At 34.2% G+C, this 25,153-nt stretch overlaps 9 protein-coding genes across 9 annotated transcripts; 2 read left to right on the top strand and 7 right to left on the bottom strand.

Moving 5' to 3' along the window:
- Nucleotides 1–212: 212 nt before the first annotated feature.
- On the bottom strand, nt 213–7,784 carry PHYBLDRAFT_70282 (hypothetical protein; the record flags this gene model as incomplete). The annotated part of the gene is made up of 29 exons (XM_018442252.1): nt 213–707; nt 831–877; nt 1,010–1,154; nt 1,251–1,544; nt 1,630–1,809; nt 1,986–2,246; nt 2,324–2,455; nt 2,555–2,620; nt 2,710–2,862; nt 2,926–2,988; nt 3,078–3,242; nt 3,338–3,533; nt 3,629–3,699; nt 3,808–4,005; nt 4,061–4,276; nt 4,399–4,689; nt 4,788–4,954; nt 5,067–5,103; nt 5,234–5,363; nt 5,440–5,603; nt 5,685–5,764; nt 5,828–5,972; nt 6,058–6,168; nt 6,240–6,341; nt 6,431–6,511; nt 6,705–6,801; nt 6,972–7,091; nt 7,345–7,606; nt 7,706–7,784. 29 exons carry the CDS (start codon nt 7,782–7,784, stop codon nt 213–215), a joined length of 4,548 nt encoding a protein of 1,515 aa, XP_018284963.1.
- A 274-nt stretch (nt 7,785–8,058) lies between these two features.
- PHYBLDRAFT_151859 (hypothetical protein) lies at nt 8,059–9,899 on the top strand (the record flags this gene model as incomplete). The annotated part of the gene is made up of 6 exons (XM_018432764.1): nt 8,059–8,172; nt 8,306–8,373; nt 8,447–8,657; nt 8,809–8,858; nt 9,015–9,406; nt 9,481–9,899. 6 exons carry the CDS (start codon nt 8,059–8,061, stop codon nt 9,897–9,899), a joined length of 1,254 nt encoding a protein of 417 aa, XP_018284962.1.
- Nucleotides 9,900–10,062: 163 nt separating this feature from the next.
- Nucleotides 10,063–12,078, bottom strand: PHYBLDRAFT_183702 (hypothetical protein). The gene is made up of 4 exons (XM_018438817.1): nt 11,539–12,078; nt 11,210–11,333; nt 10,726–10,948; nt 10,063–10,407 (listed from the first exon to the last, which is right to left on the bottom strand). Exons 1-4 carry the CDS (start codon nt 11,948–11,950, stop codon nt 10,216–10,218), a joined length of 951 nt encoding a protein of 316 aa, XP_018284961.1. The 5' UTR covers nt 11,951–12,078; the 3' UTR covers nt 10,063–10,215.
- An 825-nt stretch (nt 12,079–12,903) lies between these two features.
- On the bottom strand, nt 12,904–13,850 carry PHYBLDRAFT_70279 (hypothetical protein; the record flags this gene model as incomplete). Its single annotated transcript, XM_018442251.1, has 4 exons — nt 12,904–13,011; nt 13,570–13,615; nt 13,652–13,714; nt 13,759–13,850. 4 exons carry the CDS (start codon nt 13,848–13,850, stop codon nt 12,904–12,906), a joined length of 309 nt encoding a protein of 102 aa, XP_018284960.1.
- Nucleotides 13,851–15,033: 1,183 nt separating this feature from the next.
- Nucleotides 15,034–15,387, top strand: PHYBLDRAFT_70278 (hypothetical protein; the record flags this gene model as incomplete). The annotated part of the gene is made up of 1 exon (XM_018442250.1): nt 15,034–15,387. One exon carries the CDS (start codon nt 15,034–15,036, stop codon nt 15,385–15,387), a length of 354 nt encoding a protein of 117 aa, XP_018284959.1.
- Nucleotides 15,388–15,876: 489 nt separating this feature from the next.
- On the bottom strand, nt 15,877–17,606 carry PHYBLDRAFT_79769 (hypothetical protein; the record flags this gene model as incomplete). Its single annotated transcript, XM_018443501.1, has 8 exons — nt 15,877–16,303; nt 16,374–16,495; nt 16,587–16,625; nt 16,804–16,889; nt 16,964–17,097; nt 17,238–17,251; nt 17,399–17,433; nt 17,574–17,606. 8 exons carry the CDS (start codon nt 17,604–17,606, stop codon nt 16,011–16,013), a joined length of 756 nt encoding a protein of 251 aa, XP_018284958.1. The 3' UTR covers nt 15,877–16,010.
- A 927-nt stretch (nt 17,607–18,533) lies between these two features.
- PkaR4 (protein kinase A regulatory subunit) lies at nt 18,534–19,865 on the bottom strand (the record flags this gene model as incomplete). The annotated part of the gene is made up of 3 exons (XM_018442249.1): nt 18,534–18,691; nt 18,820–19,581; nt 19,658–19,865. 3 exons carry the CDS (start codon nt 19,863–19,865, stop codon nt 18,534–18,536), a joined length of 1,128 nt encoding a protein of 375 aa, XP_018284957.1.
- A 697-nt stretch (nt 19,866–20,562) lies between these two features.
- Nucleotides 20,563–21,826, bottom strand: PHYBLDRAFT_137099 (hypothetical protein). Its single transcript, XM_018429834.1, has 5 exons — nt 21,661–21,826; nt 21,316–21,575; nt 20,963–21,216; nt 20,842–20,874; nt 20,563–20,755 (listed from the first exon to the last, which is right to left on the bottom strand). Exons 1-5 carry the CDS (start codon nt 21,749–21,751, stop codon nt 20,746–20,748), a joined length of 648 nt encoding a protein of 215 aa, XP_018284956.1. The 5' UTR covers nt 21,752–21,826; the 3' UTR covers nt 20,563–20,745.
- A 558-nt stretch (nt 21,827–22,384) lies between these two features.
- Nucleotides 22,385–24,989, bottom strand: PHYBLDRAFT_183699 (hypothetical protein; the record flags this gene model as incomplete). The annotated part of the gene is made up of 8 exons (XM_018438816.1): nt 24,873–24,989; nt 24,348–24,761; nt 24,141–24,244; nt 23,535–23,962; nt 23,324–23,427; nt 22,965–23,196; nt 22,778–22,853; nt 22,385–22,649 (listed from the first exon to the last, which is right to left on the bottom strand). The coding sequence occupies exons 1-8, from the start codon at nt 24,963–24,965 to the stop codon at nt 22,385–22,387; spliced, it is 1,716 nt and encodes a 571-aa protein (XP_018284955.1). The 5' UTR covers nt 24,966–24,989.
- Between the last annotated feature and the right edge of the window lie 164 nt (nt 24,990–25,153).

Here is a 25,153-nt window from a genome sequence, read left to right as displayed (position 1 = left end):
AGTAAGCTAGCAAATGTCATTTATATATAGTCAATATAAATGCCTTGTTCTTCTTCTTCTTCTTCTTGTTGTGTAGTAAATTGAATTATAAGCCATGTTTTATTTGTATAATTGATATCCATATGTAGATTATGTACAGCTAGTAAAGCAATGTTGATCTTCACAAAAAATACAGTAACAGTGTATTGTATTATAGTATCATGTAAAGCACTTCATTCTTCTTCGCTTTCAGTCTTTAGTCGTGTGAGAGAAAAGACCTTGTCTTTCCCACTCGCATCCCGATGATTCTTTGCAAACCGCCCTTTCTTGTTAGGAGGCTCCGAGAGTTTTGGTCGTTCATGCACAGCAGCAGATATCTTGGACGACTTTGAAATACTCTCTGGGCTGTAGGATAAAGGGGCGGTAGGACTAGAGGTTTCTGATTCATCTTCAGACCCATTTTCTGAAAACTGCAACGAATCTTCTTCATCTGAACTGGCTGGGATCTGACTGGTTGTTCGAATAGAATACGTCGAATTTCCCATACGAGACTTTTGATATGCTTTCTTTGCTTCCAAACGTCTCTTTGTAGCAGGACCCAGATGACCACCTTCACTCTCCTCCTCCTCCTCTCCTTCTTCTCCTTCTTCCTCATTATCAGATCCCTCTTGTAATTCCATCACTTGTTCTTCTTCATCTTCATCATCAGACACATCATCTCGTGGAAGCTAGATATTAACAAATAGATATACGAATGTTTTTTTTTAAGCGCAAAAGTATTAGTGGTTGTATTTTACACAAAAAGAAAAGCGGGACATATGTGTATGTGTATGGCTATGTATATATTATACCTGAGAAGATACTTCAACACCCCGAATATCTCTATGTTTCAATGCACCTATTGATAAAAACACACGCATACAAAATATGCAACAAGAACATAGAATAAGTCGAGATTGTGAATACTATATATATATATATATATATATATATATATTATTGCCATTTCTTTTTTTCTACAAGATCTTACCCAATACAAATGCATCAGACGGCACATTGTTTTCATTCAACAGAATCTTCACTTGATAAAGGACATTCTCCAAGGCCATTTTTAGAGCTGGCACATGTGAAGCTAGATTATTATCCTTGACTGCCTTTACATGAGAGCAAATTGTCTACACAACATATAAATGTTTATATAAAAAGACACAAAAAATAATATGTGTACAATGTTAGTTATCCAACTTAATCATTATAGATCCATTATTTACTTGAAGAATTCGAGTACTTGTCTGGAAATCCTTGAATGTCGAAAGGATTGTTTCTCTGTAAGCCTTGAACACATTGGTAAAAAACGGAATACAGATCACCGTAAAGAGTTTGATAAAGACTCGGCCGGTCTTGAGCAAATGAATAAAGAGTTCACGCTGGCTCTTGATTTTGATATTATTTGTAGTGCGCTCAAAGAGCTTGACAATCTTTGAATAGTAAAGAACCATGTCTTCGAATTCCATACCAGATCTTTGAGAAGACTGTAGGTTACTGACTATTTGGTTCAACACAGCCTAAGGAGATAGAGAGAAATATATGTACAAGTTATATAATTTTTTTTAAGAAGAAGAAATACAATAGGATTCAAAACACACTTACTTGATAGTAATATAATACTGTGTCTGGTCTGAGTAAAGGGTAGTCTTCAACAACTCGATCTCTTTCATCACAGCTGTCTCTCTCGTAAGTGGGTAACACAAATGTCATGTACTCATACATAACTTGGAGAGGATCCTCACTTAATTCAATCGATTTTTCTACCAAGAAAAGAATATCTTTCTTTTTTTTTAAAAAAAAAAGTGAAGAATAAGTCAATGTTCAAGGTGAAAAATAAAAAATATGGTGATTGCAATTGGTGTGGACAGACCAAAAGGTTCAAAACAAGTTTGAAATAGGCTTAGCCAATAAGATTAATTTATGACTGCCCGCCCTTTATATATATATATATATATTACCTTTATGGTTATTCTATCGAGCCAGTTTGTAGACAAGATACGATTTATTGCCGCCAGTGCACCTGGTTTCATGGAGGATGGATTGTCAGAAAGTGCCATCATGCGAATCAGAATCTTGGACAGATCTACTGAAGGTCTGGCTTCCATCATATTGTCACCAAAGCGGGATAGATACGTAAATGCGTCTTGGATAATTGAATTGAGCGCGTTTTTTTTGGTGGATATCTCGGATATCCGGTCAGCCAAACAACTCACGAGGCTCTAATTGACAGTAGGATATTTAAATATATGATTATCACAATTTTTTTTTTTTTTTTAAAAAAAAAACTTTGTCTTACTTGTAGAATAAAACTGTTTTCAATATTCTCAAGATCAGGCCACAAGAACAGTTTTGAAAGAATATTGACACACAACTTAATACTCAATGCCATTTCTCTTCCTCCCTCTTCTACTCTTCCAGGTTCATTTTCCTAATGAAAAGTAAAATATTTAATAATCATAGTCTGCCATAAGATATACATATATTTGATATTCATAGGTAGATTTCTAAACAAAAGAAAAAGACTTACCTGAAGTTGTGCATCTTCATATAGATTTTCTAGCGTTTGAAGGATCAAAGGCAAATATTGAACCACCTTTTTTTTTTATATTTTTATATGAATAAATAAATAAACATACATACACACAAAAAATAGTTTTATTTTGTTGTTGTTAATCGCCTTACCTCTTTTACAAACCGGGCTGCGCTTATTTTCTCTAAAAGTATGGCATTGCTTGTAGGAAATCTATCTTCATTGATCTTCTTTTTTACTGTCTGTCCAAGCTTTATGTCAAGCTTCTGGTTTAGATCCTTCAAGAGATAATTGTTTTCTTTGTACTAATACAAATCCAGTATAAGCAAACTTCTTTGAGTTTTTTTTTTGTTTTGTTTTATTCTTACATCAAATTTAATGATTTCTCCACTAGAAGTTTCGACAGGCTTTAGTAGACGTAGTGCATTAATCTAATAATCAAAAAATAATTAAATATAAATTCCAAGCTCAATGTTCCTTTATTTGTATCTTTCATTCTTTCTTTCTTTGGTTTACTTACATCTAAAGCACGCATGTACTTTCTCAAATCATTAATAGTCTCGAATTGTGGTAAATATGCTCGAGGCCCGGCGTCTTTCTTGAAAGGAGCTTTGAAAATCTCAAATTGGGAATCTTGACCAGAAGTAGGATCAGATTTAATCATTTGACTGTTTTGTGTACCAGGCTAAAGAAAGAAACACATTATTGTTATCAATCATAATGGTAAAAGAAAAGAAAAGAAAAGAAAATAAAGTTTAATAACTTTACAGCATTTAATACGTGGGCCTTTGTGCTGTCTCTTGTGTTTGGGGCTGAAGAAGACGCATGGAATTCAAGGGGCACAAAGCCTGGTACATGTTTCAAGAGTTTCTCAAGTACACTTTCGAGCGTGATGATGTTTTTCAAACGTAAAGCAAGTTTTTCGCGTGTTTCTGCATCCTCAAGCGTAGAAAATGCCTTGATAAGTTCTCTGTACCTAATGGTTTATAGAAAGACCAGCATAAAACAGTCAATTGATGTAGTTGTAGATTTAATAAATAACCCATCAATCAATCAATCGATCAATATTACCAATTGACTGCATAAAACAAGAGATCGCAAGCTTCTTCAAACTCTTCTGGATGAAGTTCACGAACCATATTCTATATATAATGATAATAAAAGAAGAAGGGATTAATTTGAATACAAATCTTGAGTTGTTTCAAATGATTGAATCTTATTTATCCATGAATGTATTCTTCTTAACTTACATCAATATCATCCACTTGAAAAAGAACAATTCCACAACCCAATACAGCATCCACATCGTCAAGTTTCCCGTCCGTAATTCTTTTTTCGCAGCTCTGCATGAGGTTAAAGATTGAACAAAGCGGGATCACAAGCGATCTTCTTTTGGATTCTTCTACTCCATGAACCAAGTCGTAAAGGTTAATGACAACTTGTGATTCCTATATAGAATTGCTCTGTAAGTATTCATCTTTCTTTCTTTATATATGTATTTACCTCTTTGTCCAGATTCATCCACAGTTCTGGCTTAAACGATATCTCATGGTTGTTTTGTGCAGATTCAACTTTCTGAGTAGCTTCCTCTAGATCCATCATGTAGCTTTCAAGGAAATCATTTGTCATCTTGTCCCGAACCCAAAGTTCAAACCGCCTGTCTAAGCAACCACTCTTCACCGAGTGAGAAAGTTCATCATAGACTAATGCCAAGCATAACTACAAAAACCAAAACCAAAACCAATATATATAAAAAGCAGCAGCAATAAGAACAATATTTCTTTTGACTTTACACCAATTTTTCTATTTATTTATCTAAAGAGTTAAAAAGTAAAACTTACGGGATACTGCTTACAATGCCGAAGTACCATATCAACCAAATCAATGGCCTGTTTGAGTACCGGATGTCGCAGAGCCTGTTCTGCGGTGTACGAATCCGAGTTACCTTGTGTGCTTGAACCGGTCGCTGCTTCAGAACAAGTTTGTTTTGATCCAAGAACCTCAATAGCAGCAATACACGCTATAATACCAATCTTTTTATATTTCTCTCGTGGGTTTGATAGCTGTTTGCGAATAACAATCTGGATATCAGACCAGAGACTAGAATCTCTTCCATCACAATGGTCTTCCACCTATAAAGAAAATCATGTATACATATATTTAATCATAATAATTTATGTGTGCGTATATTTCTTTTTAAAAAGATAAAATAAAAGAGAAAGACACTCACCATCAATGCAAGGACACTAAAGATGTTAAAGAGTGTACGGATCTGGAAAAGTGAAAGATTATCGAGGTAATCCAAGATTCCTTTTACAAAGTCTGCATACACTGCCATGCTTTTGGCATCCGACCTAACTAGCTTGAGCAGAACACTGAGTGCTACATTCATTTCAACTACGTGAATAAAGAAAGAAAGAAAGAAAAAAGGATGGTCAAGGTAATAAAAGATCAAGTCCAAAGTTGAGCTATTCGATCATTAACATTATATACATAAAGGATATTTCACCACTGCCAATGTGGGTTACAAGTAAACCAACGATTTCCTATACACATGATCGAGGCAAATAATTTGTTAGCTATGGGATATAAGTAAATATATATATATATATATGTTGGTGGCTCTGTAGGGTTGCAGAAGTCCAAGTCAAAACTTGTTTTTCTCTTCTTTTATACCTGTCTATAATAAGCATCGCATGATTTGAATGCACTAGCATAAAGTGCACCTGCACATTGAGCGACTGCGGTACTCTTTTGATTGGAGCGCAATACAAATTCTGTCAGAGAAAGGATTGTATTCCAGTAACTTGAAACGATGTATATAAAGTTGTTTAGATAGAGCCATCACATAGTAATCATAATAATAAAAATATATAATGTACCTTGTCAATCCATTTGCATGACAGAGTATTGTTTCTTCAAGAAGAGCACCAGTAATCCCACCACAAAGAATCTTTTTCTTAAATATGGATTCTGCCTTTTTCTTTGTGGAAGGCATAGAGTGTAAAGTGAATAGGATCAAGACATCCAATACTTTATGTTCACGCTAAATAAGTAAATAAAATGGAAAAAAAAGGATTGGTTAGGTATCTAAACCTGGTTATATAAAAAAGGTTATTGTACTTACTGGTCCATTGAGTGCCGAGATTGCCTTAATCCAGCCATCACAGACAAACTTGTGAACTTGTAAGCCAAGTTTGATGGATTCTGTACATTGGGTATACAAGTGTGAGTGTGAGGGAATGTATACATGTGTCTATCTGTCTGTACCTAAAATCAAGGCCTCTGGATAGTGCTTATTAGAATCCTCTTTCTGTAGTTTGGATTTATGGCCAGCAACAGAATGTGAAATTTCGGCCTGCTGTACTTTCCCCAGGGTTCTAAAGTCTAGATTTTGACGAATACCAGAAATCACCTACACAATAATCCATTAATTCATTGTAACATTAGATAATATATATAGATATATTTGTATATTAAAAAAGAAAAGAAAAACTTACAATATCAACTGTGGTTGGAGAGACGGTGTGAAGCAAGAATTTAACAATGACTGGAAGATCATCCAGTTCTGCAGAATCAAGTCTTTCTAGTACAACATCTCGTACATCATCCTTAATAGAAAAAAATAGATTATAGCATGAGTTAATTGATACAAACAAGTATACACTTTGGTTTTATTTACCAAGCTTTCTGAATGAAGTGTCAAATTGGAGAGAGCATCTAGGATTGGAACAGTCAAGACAGTATTGATCATCATCAATTCTTTCAGATAGACGACAATAGGCTATCAATAGTGAAATTCATTTCAAAATTAGTATTAGTATTACTTTCTGTGCACTTTTGTATATCAATTTACAAGAACAAATACTTTACTTTGTGTTCAGAGTCATTAATAATCTCTGGTAAAGAAGTAATGATCTCATGCTGGATTATAGGTGGTGTAATATCAATAATCTACAACACAACACAGCACAATTAATATATACAGATACACAATATACTAATAATAATAATAATAATAATAGTATCAAAACTTTTTGTTTTTTGTTTGTTTTTTACTCTTCTTCTTAAAGAAATATACATATTCTATCACTCTCTTTATATTCATAAATCAAAGAAGAAATAGAAAAGAAAGTTTATATTTAACCTCAATAAGTTTGTCTGTCAGTACTTCTGGTTCAACAATATAATCCAACCAGCGAAGTTGTTGAAGGATGAGACGAGGAGTAGATGAGCTTGAGTTGCTAAAAAAAAAGAGAGAGAGAGGTATTGAACGAAAGAAAAGAAGAAAAGAAGTATAGAAATATTTTTGTGAATTACTTTGTCAGACTCCTTTACATACATATGTATGAAACGCATATTACTATTACTATTACTATTACTATTACTATTACTATCATTCTCAAGTATTTACTCATTCTCCAATTCAGTGTAAAACTCAGGAAGTCTCTCAAGAAGATAGGTGATTATCTTTGGTTGAACAACATCCACTGCCAAAAGGGTCTTGAAAAGACTAGTTGAATTTAATGTGGCTCTACAAACAAGAAGAAGAAAAAATATACATACATATATTTATATTTCTTATGTCTATGCCTACATACTTTATGTATATACATATCCATATACTCTTTGTCTTTTGGTCTTTTACTTAAATTATAAGAATAATACTAAATTATGCAGAAAAGTCTTTTGCTCTACTTTAATTTAATTTTTAACAAAATAAAGAAATATACTCAAACTAATGCAAGTCTTTATTTCTTTCTTTTCTTTTCTTTTCTTCTCCTTACCGGCTTGATCTTGATACTTGTTCTGATACCGTTGAAGGTAACAGACATCTTCTAAAGATTTCTACGTCTTCAGTAACCGTTTGAAGATTCTCTATAAACTCATCGACAATGTCTGGGTAATTCGCATGGCTGCGCAAAATTCGTCCTAATTGTCTGCGAAACAGAATAGGCTCGACCTCTGTGATATTTCGGGGGAAAAGAATGTAAGTTTGGCAAGAATAAGAATAATAAGAAGATGAGGTAATGTAATCCAATGAAATGTCTAAATGTAAATGTGTGTGTACATGTACATGTGCATGATAGATCTGTGTACAAATAGTAGTAATGCTAGTAATAAAAACAAAAAGTCAAAAGGACATACGAAATGTAACTGACGATTTGTCAAGATCCAAAGTACAACCAGCTTTTTGAAGAATCTCTACAAAGACCATGGTTGACATTTGTACTTAATGTGGAAGTAAGAATCCTCGAGACACACGTAACGCGAGAAATAAGCTTAAACGCGGTAATATATTTTTGGGACGCGTTTGTATGCAAACCACGTGATGAGTACATGATAGATTCTTCTGTCAGATAAAAGAAGTATATCCTCTTTTTTTTAATTTTGCTCTATTCTATTCTTCTTTGCACTGTATTATATATATATATATATATAAACATATAGACATACTTGGACATATATATCAATACATACATATATATATATATATGGAAATGATTGAAGATTCTTCTGATGAAGAGAATCAATTACTTGATGAATCACAAACGATGCATGTTGGAACTCCCCTACTTCATTCTTCTCGTCTAAGTGTGAAACTCAATAGGTTTGTAATAACCAACCCTTTATTCTCATTCTCCATATTTTTTTCTTTATGAAAAAAAAAGAGAGAGAAATATATATATATAATGCCCCAATTCCCTTCTATTCGTAATGGTAAAACTCAATTTCTCACAAAAAAAGTCGAAAATGAGCAGCAATATATTTCTCAAAATGGAGAATATTCAACCTTCAGGCTCAGTCAAGATGAGGTACTAAAGCAAGGATAATAGCGACATATATGTATATGAAGAAATAGCTGTTTATTTTTATTATTTCTTTTAGAGGAATCGGTAATTTCTGTTATCGAACTGTTCAATTACGAGGCACAGATATCCGATTTATATGTGGTGTTGGGATCAATACTGCTCTTGCTGTTGCTTATTGTGCAAGACAGCTCGGTGTGGATGCTGTGATTGTACTCCCAAAAAATACAAATGAGAGTATATGCGACGGTGTTCGATTAGAAGGAGCACATCTTATTCTATTTGGTGATGTAAGTGGTAAAACGATAAAGAAAAGAAAAGAAAAGAAAAGAAAAGAAAGCGAAATGATTAGCATATATTTTGTGTGTGTAATGTGGAGCGTGTAGTTTTAAAGGATTGGAAGCTAGATAGAGTTCTAATCAAAATGTTATTCTTGAATAGGACTTTACTGCGTCTGAATCACATGCTCGTAAACTGCTAAAGCGTAATGAGTAAGGGATATATGCATATGTAATATACATGTGTGTGTATGTGTGTATATTAAAATAATAGTAATAGATATGGAGGGAGAAGAAGATGGGATAGCATAGGGTGTGAAAAGAGGGGAGCGAAAAAAAAGAACATGTCAATTCTGACAGAATGTATAGTGTCTATGTTCCTTCTTCAGACCATGCGCACATATGGCAAGGACATTCTACACTTATTCATGAATTGAAATCCCAGCTACAGAATAACCCGCCTGCAGCTATAATTTGCCCTGTTGGAGGTGGAGGATTATTGAATGGGGTTATTATGGGACTCCAAGAAATTGGTTGGAAACAAGTCCCAGTGATTGCAGTGGAGACCCATGGGAGCAACTCGTTCCAGTCTGCAGTAGTTGCAGGAAAAATGGTGACCCTGCCAAGGTTAACCACAATTGCATCAAGTTTAGCAGTCAAGTCTGTCAGCTCAAAGTCTCTTGAACTAAGTCTGGTCCATCCAGTAGTTCCGTTTGCAGTTAGCGATGCAATGGCAGCCGATGCAGCAAGACTCTTTGCTGGTAAGAATATTAATTTAGATTTAAACAAGCAAGTCTTTTGAAGGTTATGTTGATATTGATATCGGTATTTCAAGATGACAACAAGACATTAGTGGAAGCAGCAGCTGGTGCTGGACTTTCACTTTGCTACACCCAGATCATTCGAGATATCCTGCCGTCTCTTTCACCCGAAAGTGATGTGGTTGTACTTGTGACAGGCGGAAGTGACATCAGTTTGGAGAAATTAGAAGAATACCGTAAGAAGTATAAACGGCCACCCGTGGTTGTCAAGAGTGGCAGCGAAGTTTTCTTAAAAATGGATGATTCGTTGACAAACGTTCAAGAAGTCAATATGGATGAACCCAGTGGGATATCAAAAAAGGCATTAAAAGATCTCAGTGCAAGACACACTTACAAGACAGAGGTGATGGAAGATCTTACAATGCAACAAGCTCAAGACGAAGAAGAAAGCTATTCATCGGCAAAGACTCCCACACCACTTCAAAACAACTAAATATCATTCCAATTCAACATCTTTATTACCTAAAATCACGCGCTCTCTCACTCTCATACATACTATACACTACACACATCTTGTCAAATAGCATACATCACCTTTTTCTCTATTAGTATTTTTAAAATAAAAGCAATACACAGTTATTATCAATTAATATATTCAATATCAAAAATATAATGTTTATTAAATTATTATTATAATTAGTATCAGTATTAAATGTTGCTTCTATAGATTGATTGATTGAATAAATACAAATACAAATACAAATATATATATATATGTCTTGTTTAGTGTTACAGATGGAGTCTATCGTTTAGTTTTTCAGTCTATTGTTTTCGGCATCTTCTTTTAACTTCTTCAAGGCTTCATAGACAATTGATGTGATTCTTATTCTGGCTTCTTCCTCACTTAGCTTGCCTTGTTGCCACTCATTCAATACATCCTGGACATCAATGGGTTCACCAAAAACCACAGTAATTGGATTGAACAGTTGAACAAATGGCCCCTTTAATGGTCGAACAATTTCCATTCCTTTTTTTTTGTTGTTGGTTTTGTTTTGTTTGGTTTTTGGTTGTTGATTGGTAAATGAATAGATTGATAAATTGTATGTATAAATTGTGTGTATAGGTGTAGGTTGTATAATGAGTCCAAAGTCAGGACTCATTGATTCTTGATATCTATCTATCTATTTACTAATCCTTTTCTTTTTCTCTCTATAATTTCCCTTTCCCCTTTCCCCCCTTCTTCTTCTTCTTTATGTGTATATAAATAAATATGAACCAATATAAATAAATAAAAATAAGTACTTGCCTTTGTGCCAAACAGGAATGATAATTGGGCACTCCTTTGCTTCCATTACAATACGGCCAATACCCCATTTGAATCGAATTAGATCATCCCCTTGATTAACACGGGCTTCGGGAAATATGTGGATCCATTGGTGCTGGTCCATTTTGTGAATAGCAAAATCAATTGCTGGTTGATAAACACCTGCTCCTCGAATGGTTGGGATACCTTGCCCGAGTGAGAAGAAGAGGGATTTGAAACTAATGGTTTAATTCAATTCAATTCAATTCAATTCAATTCAATTCAATTCAATTCAATTCAATTTAAAATAATTTAATTCAATTCAATTCAATTTAATTTAATTTAATTCAATTCAATTTAATTTAATTTAATTCAATTTAATTTAATTCAATTTAATTTAATCCAGAGAGGTTTATATCAAATAGTATTATTAGCAGTAGTGCTAGCACTAGTACTATCAAAAGAAGAAGAAGAAGAAGTATAGACACACACACACTTACAGACTTGTATAGCAAATGTCTGCAGCACCCAACACCCAACGCATCTTGTCGACAGAAAACAACGTTTTAGTTGGAAGCACACCCCAGAGAAAAGGATCGTCCCAGACTGATGCATGGTTGGATACTACAAAAAGTTAGCTGTCATTTGGTTATTCTCGTCCTATAATAATAGTAATATATACAAAATTCTTGTCTTGTCTTGTCTTGTCTTTTCTTGTCTTGTGTGCATATGTATATGCTTTCTTTTCGCATTTGCATTTGCGGTTGCGTTTATACATATATACACATACACACATGCATAGATAAGATACATATTTATATTTCAATACCAGTAATTAGGCCTCTTGCGCGATTTTCCTGATCGATGATATCCAAAGTAGGTTGCATATTGTGTGTGTGTGTGTCATTGAGACAGTAAATAAAGAACTTTCCAAACGAACCCACACCGCCCATAACCAGACTACTCATAAAATTCCAGGCTGACGAATTGGCAGGGTAAGGTGGCTCAAACTTTTTTTTGATAAATCCTGGTATGGTTTCCCAGTAAAAAGGTGGCGGTATATAGTCTGCGGTTAGTGCTGCAGCACCAGTAGTAGTACCACCATCACTACCACCACCAACAGCAGGGTTCTTAGTATCTTCTGCATGTTTCTTAAGCACGTAATAGGCGACACTTGCAGAAGCCGTTACTGAACCCAGTTTGACTAGCCGGCCAGGACGAAGGAAGAATAAGGGGCGCATAAATAGTAACAATAATTATAATGTGAGAGAAAAGAAGGGAAAAATTATAATAAAGAATTATATATGTATATATGATTTTGTGATGGGTTGGTTGTTAAGGTCAAAGGAATCTTAAGATTCTGTTAGACGCCAAGAACCTGTAGACTTGTTTGAAATCAAACAAATGACCAACTGTGCTATTTAATGTGAAGATTGGACCCTAATGTACAATGTACTTTGTCTACCATTGTCTTTCTCGCAACCGCTCCTGATTGTGTAGGACCAGGGGGGGTGGGACAGGCTTAACAAGCCACAACTGTACAAAGGGCAGAGAATGTGTACAAAAAAAAAAAGAAAAAAAAAAGGGTACAAAATCGGAACAATATTTTCCGTGACCCAAGGAGAACAAAAATTATACAAAATCAAATAATGATCCTGGGTGACACTTACGACCACGAAGAAACAAGTGAAAGGCTCAAATCAAAAGGAGTAATTAAAGTTTCTATTTTTTACAGACTGATTAAGGAGACTAAAGTTAGTTATTATATATAAAAAGTATATACGCTACAGGTGTGTGCACAATTATCTAGTATCTTTTTTGAGATTCATGTACAAGATAATGTCATTTGTAGAGCATAATACATAAGCGCGGCAAAACCAGGCACCAAAGAAAAAAAAGAAAAAGAAAATCTGCTGTGCGTTTAGGCCACCAAAATAATAATAAAAGAAGTTTGTTTTGTTTTGTATCAAGTATTCAAGGTAAGAAATATTTGTACATTAGCGGTAGACATTGGACATTACACACTATATATATAGAAATATTAATATGTTATTTCTCCCTCATACACATTCATTAATATAATTGTAAATGTGTTTTGACTGGTAGTCCTATACAGGCCACTTCTTAAGTGAGAGGAGTCTCTTATTTTCATAAATATTTTTTATTTTTTTGGTCAAATAAAGTTTGTTCCCCTTTAATTGACAGCAGAATATCTCAGATAAAAGATCGATGCGAGCTGCTGATCGATAGGAATATCAGAATTATTGTGAATAAGAAAATAAAGTACAGGCGTTTTGTAGTCCTTGGATCAAAAACACAAAAAAAACAATAAGCAATTTGAGGTTAAAGAAATAGATGTAGATCTTACTAAATAGCATAGACTGCAGTATATTGTGTCTTTCTTATTTATTTTCTTTTATATAAAAAAATAACAGACTATATAGACACACGCACACATGTATGTACTTTGCACGCTCAATTGAAAGGTGTAAAGAAAGAGTGACTTTTGGTAATAGGCTCTGGTAATAATCGCCCTATATTCGCAAGTCTGGTTCACTTTGTCTGTCTCTCTATTCCCCCTATTTTTCTAATTCTTCTTATTGCTACCTTTTGTTCACTTTATTTTAATAAAGAGAAAGTGACAAAGATTAGAGTCGTGATAATTAGATTGGCAGTAGATATTATTACTAAGGAAGATCACTAATGTTCAATAGATTCTTCTTTTATTTTGACTTGCAGATCTAAATAAATAAAAAGCATTCGTTGGACTAAATGATATTCCCTCAACCTATCCAATTCCTTGTTTTATTTATTTATTTACTTAGATCTAGAAAGAAGATGTGTGCAGAAACTAACAAACCTTGTAAATCATCGTATTTCTTTTCTTTAAAGAAGAAATCTTGTAGCTAATATTTGGAATACAAAGCAAAGTACATCATTACCTTTGGTTTACTCTAGTTGTACTCAATTTTGGGACCGTTTTGTAGACAATTCTGTAGTATGGCCTAATGACATGTATTTGTTTTCTAAAGAAAGTATATATACATACTTCTTTGGTAGTTTAAGAAATAAAGCATAGTTTGTGGGTGCAGTTATCATGCAATCAGAGCTCATTATACTCCACCTTCTATCCCTGTGCATCTCTCTATGTGTCTACAAATATATTTCTGTTTTATGCGACTGTACATATACATATCCAAAAGAAACATTCTATACCCCACAGCTAGTTTATCGTTCTACACATCAAATTCAAAATAAAAATAAAATCATAGACGCCAAGTATCTCCTATGCCATACTCTATAGTATTTGGAGATCAATTCTCCTTTTGTGATCGATAGGAACAGATCAATAGTAGGTCCAGGTCACAAATACAAAGTCTTTTTTCTTTCTTTCTTACCTCGTTGTGGTCTTTATTTTTGGAAATAAGAGGAGGTGTTTAATTGGAGAGTAAACCTGAGGAGTTAAAGTGATGGAGGATTAGAAGGGGGGGGTGGGGGGGGGGGGGCTAAATAAGAAAGAAGAAAAAGAAAAAAAAATTGAAATTGGTAGCAAGGGATTACCAATGTTAGTATCAGCATTAGGATTAGGATTAGGATTAGTATTAGTGCTATTTTATGCTGAGCAGAATGACATTGAGAACCCCTAACAAAATAAAAATAAAATAAAATAAAGATATCACATCCCTGTATTTGTGTAAAAGCTTTATATGTACTACAGAGATAATCTACTGAAGCCAAACAAAAACAAAGAAGTGAAAGTATAGAAACATTGAGATATAATCAATTGTGTAAATATCGTGGCAAAACCCAAGCAAAATCGAATTAAACAAAAAAAACTCATTTTGCCAAGGAGATATTCTATTCAAACAGATGGCCAAATTTGCAGACTAAAGGGAGGTTTATAGGGGAATTTTCTTATTTTATTCGAATCTCTCAATATTATTATCATTGCTGTTGCTGTTTTTATCTAATAAGGAGTTCTAGAGCTTTAACGGTTAGATTAAGTTTGGCTAGTAAAAATAAAATAAAAATAAAACTAAGAAAGTCTAAAGTTGAGCACTGTGGTTAATATTCAAGAACTTTAAGCAAGCAAGAAAGTAAGCAAGTCAAAAGAAAAAAAAAGAAAAAGAAAGGGGGGTTGATATTTCAAATGGTATATAAAGACCAACATCTGCCTTCTTCTTTCTATCCTCATCCACTCAAGCATCTCTTTCTCTCTCTCTCTTCTCTCTTACTCTCTTCTTCTCACAAGTCGAAAACCCACTTCCAATCCAAAAGGAAAAACAAAATAAACCCCTAAAAGTTACTTACTTAATCATCAACCATGAAGTTCACCTCTATCCTCGCTGCTGTTGCCATCTTCGCTGCCACCGCCCAAGCTGCTCCCTGGGGTCCCGGATGGCAAAAGGCCCATGCCCATGACAAGGGTGTCTCCCACCCTGCTCCTCCTCCAGTTCACCACTCTCCTCCTCCTCCCGTCCACCATGAGCCTGAGCACCACGAGCCCGAGCACCACGAGCCCGAGCACCACGAGTCCAAGCACCACGACTCCAAGCAGTCCGTCAAGGATGTCGGAAATGAGGGTAATGTCAGCGGTGCACTCAACAACTTCTTCAAGGGTGGTATTGCCAGCGACAACAGTGTCAAGAACAGTGTCTCCCAGAACTCTGGCCACTAAAATAACAAAGCCGCACCCAGTTGCTTTCATTTCATCCTCCAGCATAATACTTAGCATAGTCATGATATGGTCCCCCTTTTTGTTTATCATCAAATGCATAGCTGTCCTAGGTTTTAATCATAGCATTTTTTTTCTTCATCATTAAAGTCACCGTTTTTAAAAAAATTGTCTTTGTGCATTTTTAATTGTTTGATGAGTTTGCTTAATGAAATGGTGCAAGGAAAGACTCTATAGAATATGATAGGGTAAAGTGACAAGCAGTAATTGAACGATAATGTTGGGTTATTCAAGGGGATACAATCTTGTTTTCTTCTATACTTCTGTATGTATGTACGTGCTTATATTAGACTAATTGCAAAAACTACCAGTGCAATCTATCATCCCTTTACCTCGGATGGTCCAAGCTTTTTCTTACAGCATAAATGCTTGCAATTAAGGCAACCTTTTATAGTAAAACATGTATGTAAGTGTGTATTGACTTGATGATTTCTAATGCTCTATGGTTCTTGGGAATATAAATAGTGATCCAAAAACAATTCTTTCTAGATCATGAGTTAAATCTACTCCTATAGCTTACAGGGAAATAATAATAATAATATTTAATGAGTTAAAAGTATCCCAGTCTATCCACCAAATCGTGCTAGTCGTTTCTTTCGAAGCTCATCCACAGACTGGGTTTGAGAGGTTTGTAGACTGGCCTCAATTGCTTTGGCCAATTGGACTTCTTCGTCTTCGTCTTCGCCCTCTGGGAGGCCTGGAATGGTTGTGGGACCATTGAGTGAGTAACCTTGTCCTGAGAAGGCTTCTAATGTCTTTTTCTTGTCTTGGGTTGATTTCTGTGGGCGTGGTAACGTAATTGCAAGTCTATCAGCTACACAATCTGGAAGTGATCCTCTCACAACAAACACAGAATAACCTTTTTTTTTTCACAAGAGATTATCAGAATTATTATTAGTATTAGTATTATTATTATTTGGGCTGCTTACCTTCATTCTGAATTTGTTGTAGCAATAAACCAAGATATGTCTCACTGAGATGTATAGGTGCAGATTGCGTAGAGTTTAGATTGTACCATCTCCAAGGCACAGAGAATTTGCGTAATGTAAACCTTTGTACACAAAATATAAATATTTACATATTTGGATTTTCAAACCATGTTCAAGATAAAGGCAGTAGTAAAACAGGGATTTTGAGCTTACCAGTGTTGATTCAAGTTACAAATGTAGGCAGCTTCCTTTCTAAAAAGAAAACACACACACACACACACAGCGCCCGTAAATTATTTCCTTGTCCCTGAGACCATATAGCTGTACTATCCCTTTTTTTTTCTTTATCTCATCTTGTCTTATATTTTCAATAATACATCATATTCACCGCCATAATCTGTCTTTTCTCTTCTTATTATTCTTGACCTACTCTGGATGTTCCCTTGCATCACTTGCTTCTTCAGAAAGCCATGGTACTAAGCTTAGGTTCCAAATACAAAGTGCATTTTGGATAACCTGACAAAGACAGTATTTAATTAATTCATTAATTATAAACGCATACAATATGTTGTATATATGATTGCTATTACCTGAATAGAAAAGAATCCAGAATCATCGTAATTCTGACTTGTTCTACCACTAACATTCACTCCAGTTACTCTACTTTCTTCACGATCGAGTTCTTGTCCAATAGTAGCCAAATCGACTGCTGTGAAATAATTGCCTTTTTTTTTTTGGTTTTTTGGTTTTTTACACATGAATACATAAAGAGAGAGAGAAAATGGAAACAGAATAAATCAATAAAATAATAATACTAATACTAATAATCATGCAGGTCAATCTTTCATATCTATTATTTCTTACCTTGCAAGAGAGCACTGTGCTTTCAATATTATTGTCATTATTAATATCAATATTCAAATATATGTATGTATGTATATATGTGTACGCACGCTTATAAGCACAATGGTTTTGATTCACAATGAATACAATAAAAATAAAATAATAAAAAAAAGGAGCTTTACTTGAGAGCATGCTGTGCACATAGGTTTCCTTCTTGCTAAAACAAACAATGATATTGAATTTAGTATTTTGATGATAAGTAATTATTATGATTATGATTATTTTTCAAAGAAAAGATGTAAAACTTGAATCTCTTGTTCATTATATACAAGAACTATGCTTTTCTTGTTTCTTTACCTTTTCAAACAGAATGTCTTTTACTAGATCCATTATAGATGCTTAATTACGAGATTGAGACAAAGAAGGGAAAAAAAAGGGAAAAGGTCAAGTCTAAATATAGATGTAAAGTAAAAAGTAAAAAAGTAAAAGATAGTAAAACGTTGCCTTGGTTACGTAAGTCTTGTGTTTCCTTGCCGTCAAATGCATGTGTAACTTACCGAACGCAAGTTGACGGGTCGGTTTTCAAATTTCCCAACAAAGAAAAGAAAAATCCAAACCATGCTATTGATAACATTTGCTTTTTCTTTCAATCATAATAATAATAATAAATGTGCTCAATAGAATTGTGATCCGGGCTCTGGACAAGCAAGGAAAGAAAGAAAGAAAGAAAGTCAAAGCTTATGACTCACTATATACCTCTATCTCTTTATACCATCTGGCATGGTGCACCATCTTCTTTAAGAAAGAGAGAGAAAAAGATGGGTATATATCGTAATCTGTAGATAGTTTCTCGTATCCAAAAGGAAGAACTATCTGGAGTTAAAATCACACTGCTTTAAACATAAAGAATATAAAAACCAAGGCAATATGAATTCCTGGTCAAGTGTCTTTTTGTTTTTGTTTTAAATATGCTACAAAAGTCTGTAATACATCTTTCATAAAAAATAGTAATAATATTTATATGTAAATTACAGTGATTATGATTTATTATATATATATATATATATATATATTTGAAATAAAGAGAGAGAGAGAGAAAGCAATGGAAAGAGAAAAGAGAAAAGAAAATACAAATACAATTATAATAAAGGGAGAGGAAAGGGGGGAAAATAGAGAGAGAGGGATAACTTATGAAGAAGAAGTAAAAGTAGAAGAAGTACAAATACAAGTACAAGTAGATGGCAATTATAATATTCTTCTTATATTTTTCTAGTAATCTTTTATATATGCATATATGTATATATATATATATATACATTATTGCTCTGGGTGATCTTCTGGTGAGTTTCTCTTGAGAATATCCATGATAGGTCCAAGAAGTCTTGTGAAAGCATTCTTGCCTAGAGTAGCACATCTCAATCTACCATTTGCAACCACAGTTGCTGCACGAGGACGGTCATTGATGAGAGCAAGTTCTATTAAATGTGCATACGGATACAAGAAAAAATTAATGAATGCACATAAAAGTATGTTGTTATGATTATTGTCTCATAAGCAGAGCTATATAGATAATCCCTCTTCTTCTTATCGATTAAAATTTTACCTCCAAAATAGTCTCCCTTGATAGCTTTGTTGACCATACGTTCTTTGCCATCCTTGCCTTTCTTGTAAAATGTCGCCTCGCCGTCTTCGATGAGGTAGAAATTGTCTCCGTAATCGCCTTGATTAAGAACCACATCCTTGTCTTCGTATTGAATTGATTCAAGGGCATCAGCAATCTTGTGCCGTTCAATCTTGTTGAGAGATTTGAATAATGGAACTTCTTCCAAAAAGTGCTCATACATCATTCTCTTCTTGGCCGTGTTTTCGACCACGAGAGACCGGAATGTCACTCGGTCCAGTGCCCATAGCACGCCGTCTGAGGTTGCGATGATAGTGGCCGCACGGGGTGCGTTGTACATCAGGGCCAGTTCACCAAAGCTTCCTCCTGGACCATATGAGGTGACCTTGTGGTCGTTTATCAGACAATCAAAGGTGCCCGACTGAACAATGTAGAAATAATCGCCGACTCCGCCTTGTTTGATGACTATCTGGCCCTCATCAACCTTTCTTTCGGCCATGGCATTGACGATGTCGTTGTATTGGTCGTCGTCCATGTTTTTGAACAAAAAGTTGTTCTGGATCGCGGCTCTGATCTGTTTCCGCTGTTCGGCGTCTTTTGGAATCACAATCTTCTTTAGAGGAGTCTGGGATGGTTGGATGGATTCTGCACTGACCGAAGTACGTCTTCCTCGGGAAAATGGCACGTTTAGGGTTTCACCACCACCCAGCTCATCACTGGTGGTAGTAGTGATAGGAGACGCTTCTACAAAAAGAAAGAAAGAAAGAAAGAAATGTTTATACACTTAAAAACATACATATATTCTGAAAAAAAATCTTACCTCGTGTATCGAATGCAGGTCCACTGATTGATCCTCTTTTACGTTTCTCAAGTTTCTCTTTGAAAAAGTCTATACAGAACTGAATGATATCTTTAGGGTGTTCTTGATGAACATGTCGATTCAATTCGTTTAATAGGGTGTGGTATTCATCGGGCACTGCACGTTCTGCGCTTGGGGAAGATGGGCGACGGTCTTCGAAGGATTCCATAGCAACAATCAATAAAATAAAGTATAGAAATATGAAAGTGTTTATGAAGTATGAACAAAATAATAGCTATAATAAGAAATATAATATAAAGAAAAATGGAAAAGAAAAGAAAAAAGTAGGAGTAGGAGTAGAAGAAGAAGAAGAAATATAATAGCAGTAGCAGTAGCAGTAGCAGTAACAATAACAGTAACAGTAACAGTAACTATAAAGGAAAAATCAGACCACTGAAGAACAGCAATGGGAATGAAGAACAAATGGAAGAAAGAAAAATAAAATAAAATAAAAATGAGTATGAAAAATGACCTATGAATGACATGCATATAATTTTTATTTCTATTGTTCTTACAGTAAATGAATCAAAATGTTTGAGATAGATTTTTTGCTAATTCATGCTACACATCTTTTAGTTACAAAAGGCGCTTGATTTAAAGATGTACTATTTTTTATATTTTATATTTTATATTCAATTGTATGAATCCCTGCTTAACTTGGGACCCTTATAACTGGTAAGTAACAAGAATATCAATTAATTCGAATACTTCTTTACCCAGACGATATCAAAAGATTTATTTCATTTTTGGCCTTTATAAAATCTAAAATAAAATACAAGCTATTCAGTATATATATAGCCAAATAATATTTAAATTCATATTTTCCTGATAGTCTAAAATAAGTTCAAGCCACTCGATTTTTTTTTGGTTGGTGAATTGTTCGTTTATTGACGTGATTATAAAACAGTTGTTCCAGATTTTTATTTACATACTTTATATTAGCGTGAGTGAGTGAGCGGGTGGGTGTATATAGATACACGACTATACAAGTAATGTGTATGTAAAGTATAATTGGTATTTTTTTATATATAATATCTTGTTTGTTTCAATTAGACCATTCTATATAAAAAGGAAGAAGCTTTAGTATTACTATTCTTTAATATAAATAAACATTTAAAAATAAAAGCACAATATGATATACATACTTTGGTAATTCAAACTTGGCACCTTTGATGACCCTAGATAATAGAAGTATCAGTATAATGTAAAGTGTATTTATTATACAGATTCACATAATTTTTTTTTTAAATTTTTTTTGGTACTTACTTATTATAGTAAATATAAAAGAAATCACTGTACAGCGCAGTCTGAAGAATACCAGCTGCCCACACAATCCAATCAGTGGAGTGCTTTTCATAAAAATGACGATAAATCCAATTTATTGTGTAAAGACCGCGGTATGCACCAAGTGCAAACAGATAATGTGTCGTAATCGTCTCTGCTTCTCCTGTCTTTTGCAACATGAACAATTGAGGAAGAATGGCTACAGATTCCAGCCAAAGAGAGAATGACCAGAGTACCTTGTAAAGAATAAAGTTTTAGTATTAATTAATTAATTTGTAATTTGTAATTTGTAAACCAAAAATGCATGCATGTATCAATAAAGAGTTCTTCATTACTTCGATTATAGTGTATTTGGAAGTAAACACCAGTCCAAGAATAATTGATCCACCCAAAAGATACTCGATTCTAAAGGTATCAAGTGTCGCGTCGTATGATGGCTTGTATCTGATTTTTATCAGGTAAACCGTATAGAGTGAAGACAGAATAAAAAATGCCTTCATGCATGAATTGTAGACTGAGACAAAGTCGGTAAAGAGGTCTAGGTACCGTGTGAGAAAGACGATTGCATAAAGAGCTTGAGATTTTAGGGATATGCCTAGAAGTATTTAAATAAAACAAAGTATGTTAATTGTCTTCTTTTCTTTTCTTTTAAACAACAACAACAACAAGTATTGACATGCCTGAACATGATCTTGATTTCTTAATCTTCAATAAGAGAATGATGATGGATGCCAAATGCATCATGTCTGCAACCAATCGAATCAAGTTCATTGTATGTATGTATATACGGGTGTGGGTAAACTTGTTCTTCTTTTGGGGGTTCTATAATACAGAGAAGGAAATGTTATAAAGAAAAGGGAGAAGAGTGATTCAAGAGATTGGCCTCTTGCTTGTTGTGCAAAGATCCTATTTTATTTTATTTTATTTTATGTTATGTTATTTTTTGAACCTAAATAGGTTTCTATTGTACTCTTATATATATATATATATATATCTTTTTGTGTATAAGGGAGAGGGAGGAAGATCGATGCCAAGTAACAGTATTACACGTCAGAAATGATTATATATTTTTGTGTACGCCAACCTATATTTAGCCAACCTTGTGCGACATTTTCCTCGCCTATCATTCAATAGACATAATTGTATACAAATTTGTAATATATAGATTAATGAAATTGATGAATTGATGAAGTTGGTAGATTCAGAACATTTATATAGAATATAAGAATCAATAACAGGAATAATAACAGTAACAGAAACAACGACAAAAAGAAATGAAGCCAATAAAAAGGAATGGTTTCCAGATGAACAGTGTAAAAGAAGTGGATACATGCACAAATGAGAAATTGTAAATATATATATATATAGAGAGAGAAAAGGTGGATTGTTTTTTTTTACTTATTGTTAAAAGTCTCCCGAAAGCCCATTGAATACACCCAGAATGATACTACCAATGATCACAAATCCAACTACAATAGAAGTTCCTTTAACTATTACTGCAAGAACACCCCGGGTGTAGCGCTGGGTGTCCCCAGTCCGGGTCGTTACTGGACCATGATTTGAGCGCAGTAACAAGACAAGGATTTGCCCCAAGGCAAATTCTCCGTCCAGTCGGAAAGCAGGCAAGATATTGAGAAGGGCAAGGGCCAGAGTAAAAGACGACACGTATCTAATTATTATTATTTTCATTGTTATTATTTTCATACGTACATCAAGTAAATAAAAGGTTAGATATTAAAGATACACAAGATTTCATGCTCTCAGTCACAGACAGACATGCGTATAAGTTATATTTACCTCAGTAATAATTCTAGAATATGAGGTATAGATGCAGGCAGTATCCAGAATCGAGGCTGTAGAATTCCAACCTTGACTATAAAAGTAAAGGAGGGAGAAGAAAGGATAAGATTTAGGCAATTTTTTATAATTAGATCAATAGATCAATAGATCAATAGAGGATAATACTCATACCCATAATACTTACCACTTTCCCATATATCAACCAATTCACCCTCAAATAAAAACACCTTGTCAAGTTCTTCAGGAGGTCCCTGTACCCAGCTAGGCATCCTGGCATAGATCCGTACAATTTGACCACCAGTAGAGGGCATATATGGTGTTATACATTTGGTTTCACATTCATTGTCACTCGTACACCTCTTTCTGTCCCGAGAAGCAAGTATTTCTAGAGCAGGCAAGCATACAAGATCCTCAGGCTGTATGATTTTACCCAATAAAAACAAGCAATTTATATATTTATTTATATATTTATTTTATTTTATTTTATTTAAAAAATATACATTCAATTAATTAATTGTATAAAGATAAGTGTAGTTAACAAACCTTTTTAAGATCCAAGGCTGATTTAAAGTCTTGGAAACATGACAGGGTTTCGTTTGGTGATTTTCCAAAGGGTGTGTCATCATTAATTTCACAACACTCAAGGCCTGTATACAAAAAAAAAATAAGTAAAGAGAACACATAAAAGATGTTTAATCAATATCTATCTATCCAAAGAATAGACAATAGTGATAATAAACACAAAGACACTTACCAAGATTGTCAAGATATTTCTCTGTACAGAATCCCTGAGTGGGTCTGTGCCTTCCTTGATCAAAGAGTAAGAAATCGTTCCAATCGATTATATTATTGTCAAGTGGATGATCATCCAGTCGATATATTACAGAAGATGTCGATAGGTGGGTCGCAAGTGGAGACAGACTTCTGACATCCACTACACTCACACCTCCCAAACCTTCTAACGTTTTCCAGCCACACAGCAGAAGGCCTGCCTTGAGACCACCCGACAAAAACAAAAGTGTCAAAAGATATAGAATCGCATTGTGCCACACACCGGCACACACAATCTTGAGTTGGCGGAAAGGAGAAAGCAATTGAAGGGGCTGGTCAGGTACATTGACAAATGCACCTGGATAGAGATAATATACAAAAACACCAGCACTCTGAATAGGAACTTTCTCACTGGATATGTATTTTTGTATATATATATATATTATTTAGATACAATATATATATATATATAACAATCACAATATTCACTATATCCATTCTAACTTTCTCTTTTCTTTTAACAGAAAATGATGATAATGATAAAGAACCTCTCCCTCTCTATCTCTATTTGAGTCCAATGTGTGCTTACCTATAAGATGCAATTGCATGTCCAGCTTCGTGAATTAAACCACAGAATAGTAATGCAAACAGGTAATATCCAAGATGGGACATGGGAAGTGTTACTCCCGGTATCTAATATATTGATTTCCAATGATTAATTATAATATCAATAAAAGCTTATTTTCTAATCCTTTTTTATTTTTCTTGTTAAAAAATAAATAGAAAGAAAACTCACCATTGGTAAAAACACTTGATCATCTCCTAAATCTCTTTTTACTCGATGACTAGTTTCAGGTGCAGGTAGGATTGCGTGGTAAAGACCACTGAGGATTCTAAATGCTGCTAATCCGATCACTACTACACCTGCTACCATTAAAGCACAGGCCACCAGAGTACCAATTGTAAACCACCAGTTCCAAAATCGTGGTGCAGCACGGGTCATTTTTGCAAAAAGTCGATTGAAGTTTTGGGTGGTGTAGCGTATCTGGAATGGTTTGATAGACCACTGATCTCGTTCGACTAGAGGGGTATTTGGATTTCGTCGATCGTCATCAAAGTCGCAGTCAGTGTCGGTGTCAGTTCCATGACCGGTAGAGAAGGTTGGTAAAAGACTGATGGCTGATGGGGGATAAGGTTTCCGTTTGGCATCCTAATGCATGATGAGCACCATGCTATTCTCTTTTCTTCTCTTTTTCCCATTCCTCCTTCTTTTCCAATGGAATTAAAGAAGAGAAACAAGTTTAGTGGACAAAATTCTTACTTTCTCGGTTGTATAGAATTTAACGAGGAATACAAATGCATAGATGACAACCCACATGCACAGGAACTGCCATAGGATCGAGAACACATCCATTATTTCTTCTCTCCCCCCCCAAAAAAAACTAAGCAAAAAAAAAGGCAGTTCAATAAGGCAATTATTATTTTATTTTATTTTATTATTTTATTTTTTTTTAAAATTAAAAAATAAATAAATTATACTATTAATATATATATATGTATATATATGTATGTATTTAAAGAGTGTATTATTGTGACTCTGAC

This window comes from Phycomyces blakesleeanus (assembly GCF_001638985.1).
Source record: "Phycomyces blakesleeanus NRRL 1555(-) unplaced genomic scaffold PHYBLscaffold_32, whole genome shotgun sequence".
Lineage (NCBI taxonomy): Eukaryota > Fungi > Mucoromycota > Mucoromycetes > Mucorales > Phycomycetaceae > Phycomyces > Phycomyces blakesleeanus.
This window is presented reverse-complemented; position numbering and strand designations above follow the sequence as displayed.

Bases quoted from the DNA above. Each gene is read 5' to 3' on its own strand.
- PHYBLDRAFT_183702 (XM_018438817.1), bottom strand. From the start codon at position 11,950: ATGCGCCCCTTATTCTTCCTTCGTCCTGGCCGGCTAGTCAAACTGGGT. The intron at 10,949-11,209 runs GTAAGTGTGTGT...TTAAACCATTAG, and splicing joins GACATTTGCTATACAAGTCT to TTTCAAATCCCTCTTCTTCT. The intron at 10,408-10,725 runs GTTTGGCACAAA...CGACCATTAAAG, and splicing joins AGTGCCCAATTATCATTCCT to GGGCCATTTGTTCAACTGTT.
- PHYBLDRAFT_137099 (XM_018429834.1), bottom strand. From the start codon at position 21,751: ATGAACTTGATTCGATTGGTTGCAGACATGATGCATTTGGCATCCATC. The intron at 21,576-21,660 runs GCATGTCAATAC...AAATACTTCTAG, and splicing joins GAAATCAAGATCATGTTCAG to GCATATCCCTAAAATCTCAA. The intron at 21,217-21,315 runs GTAATGAAGAAC...ATTCTTTACAAG, and splicing joins CCAAATACACTATAATCGAA to GTACTCTGGTCATTCTCTCT.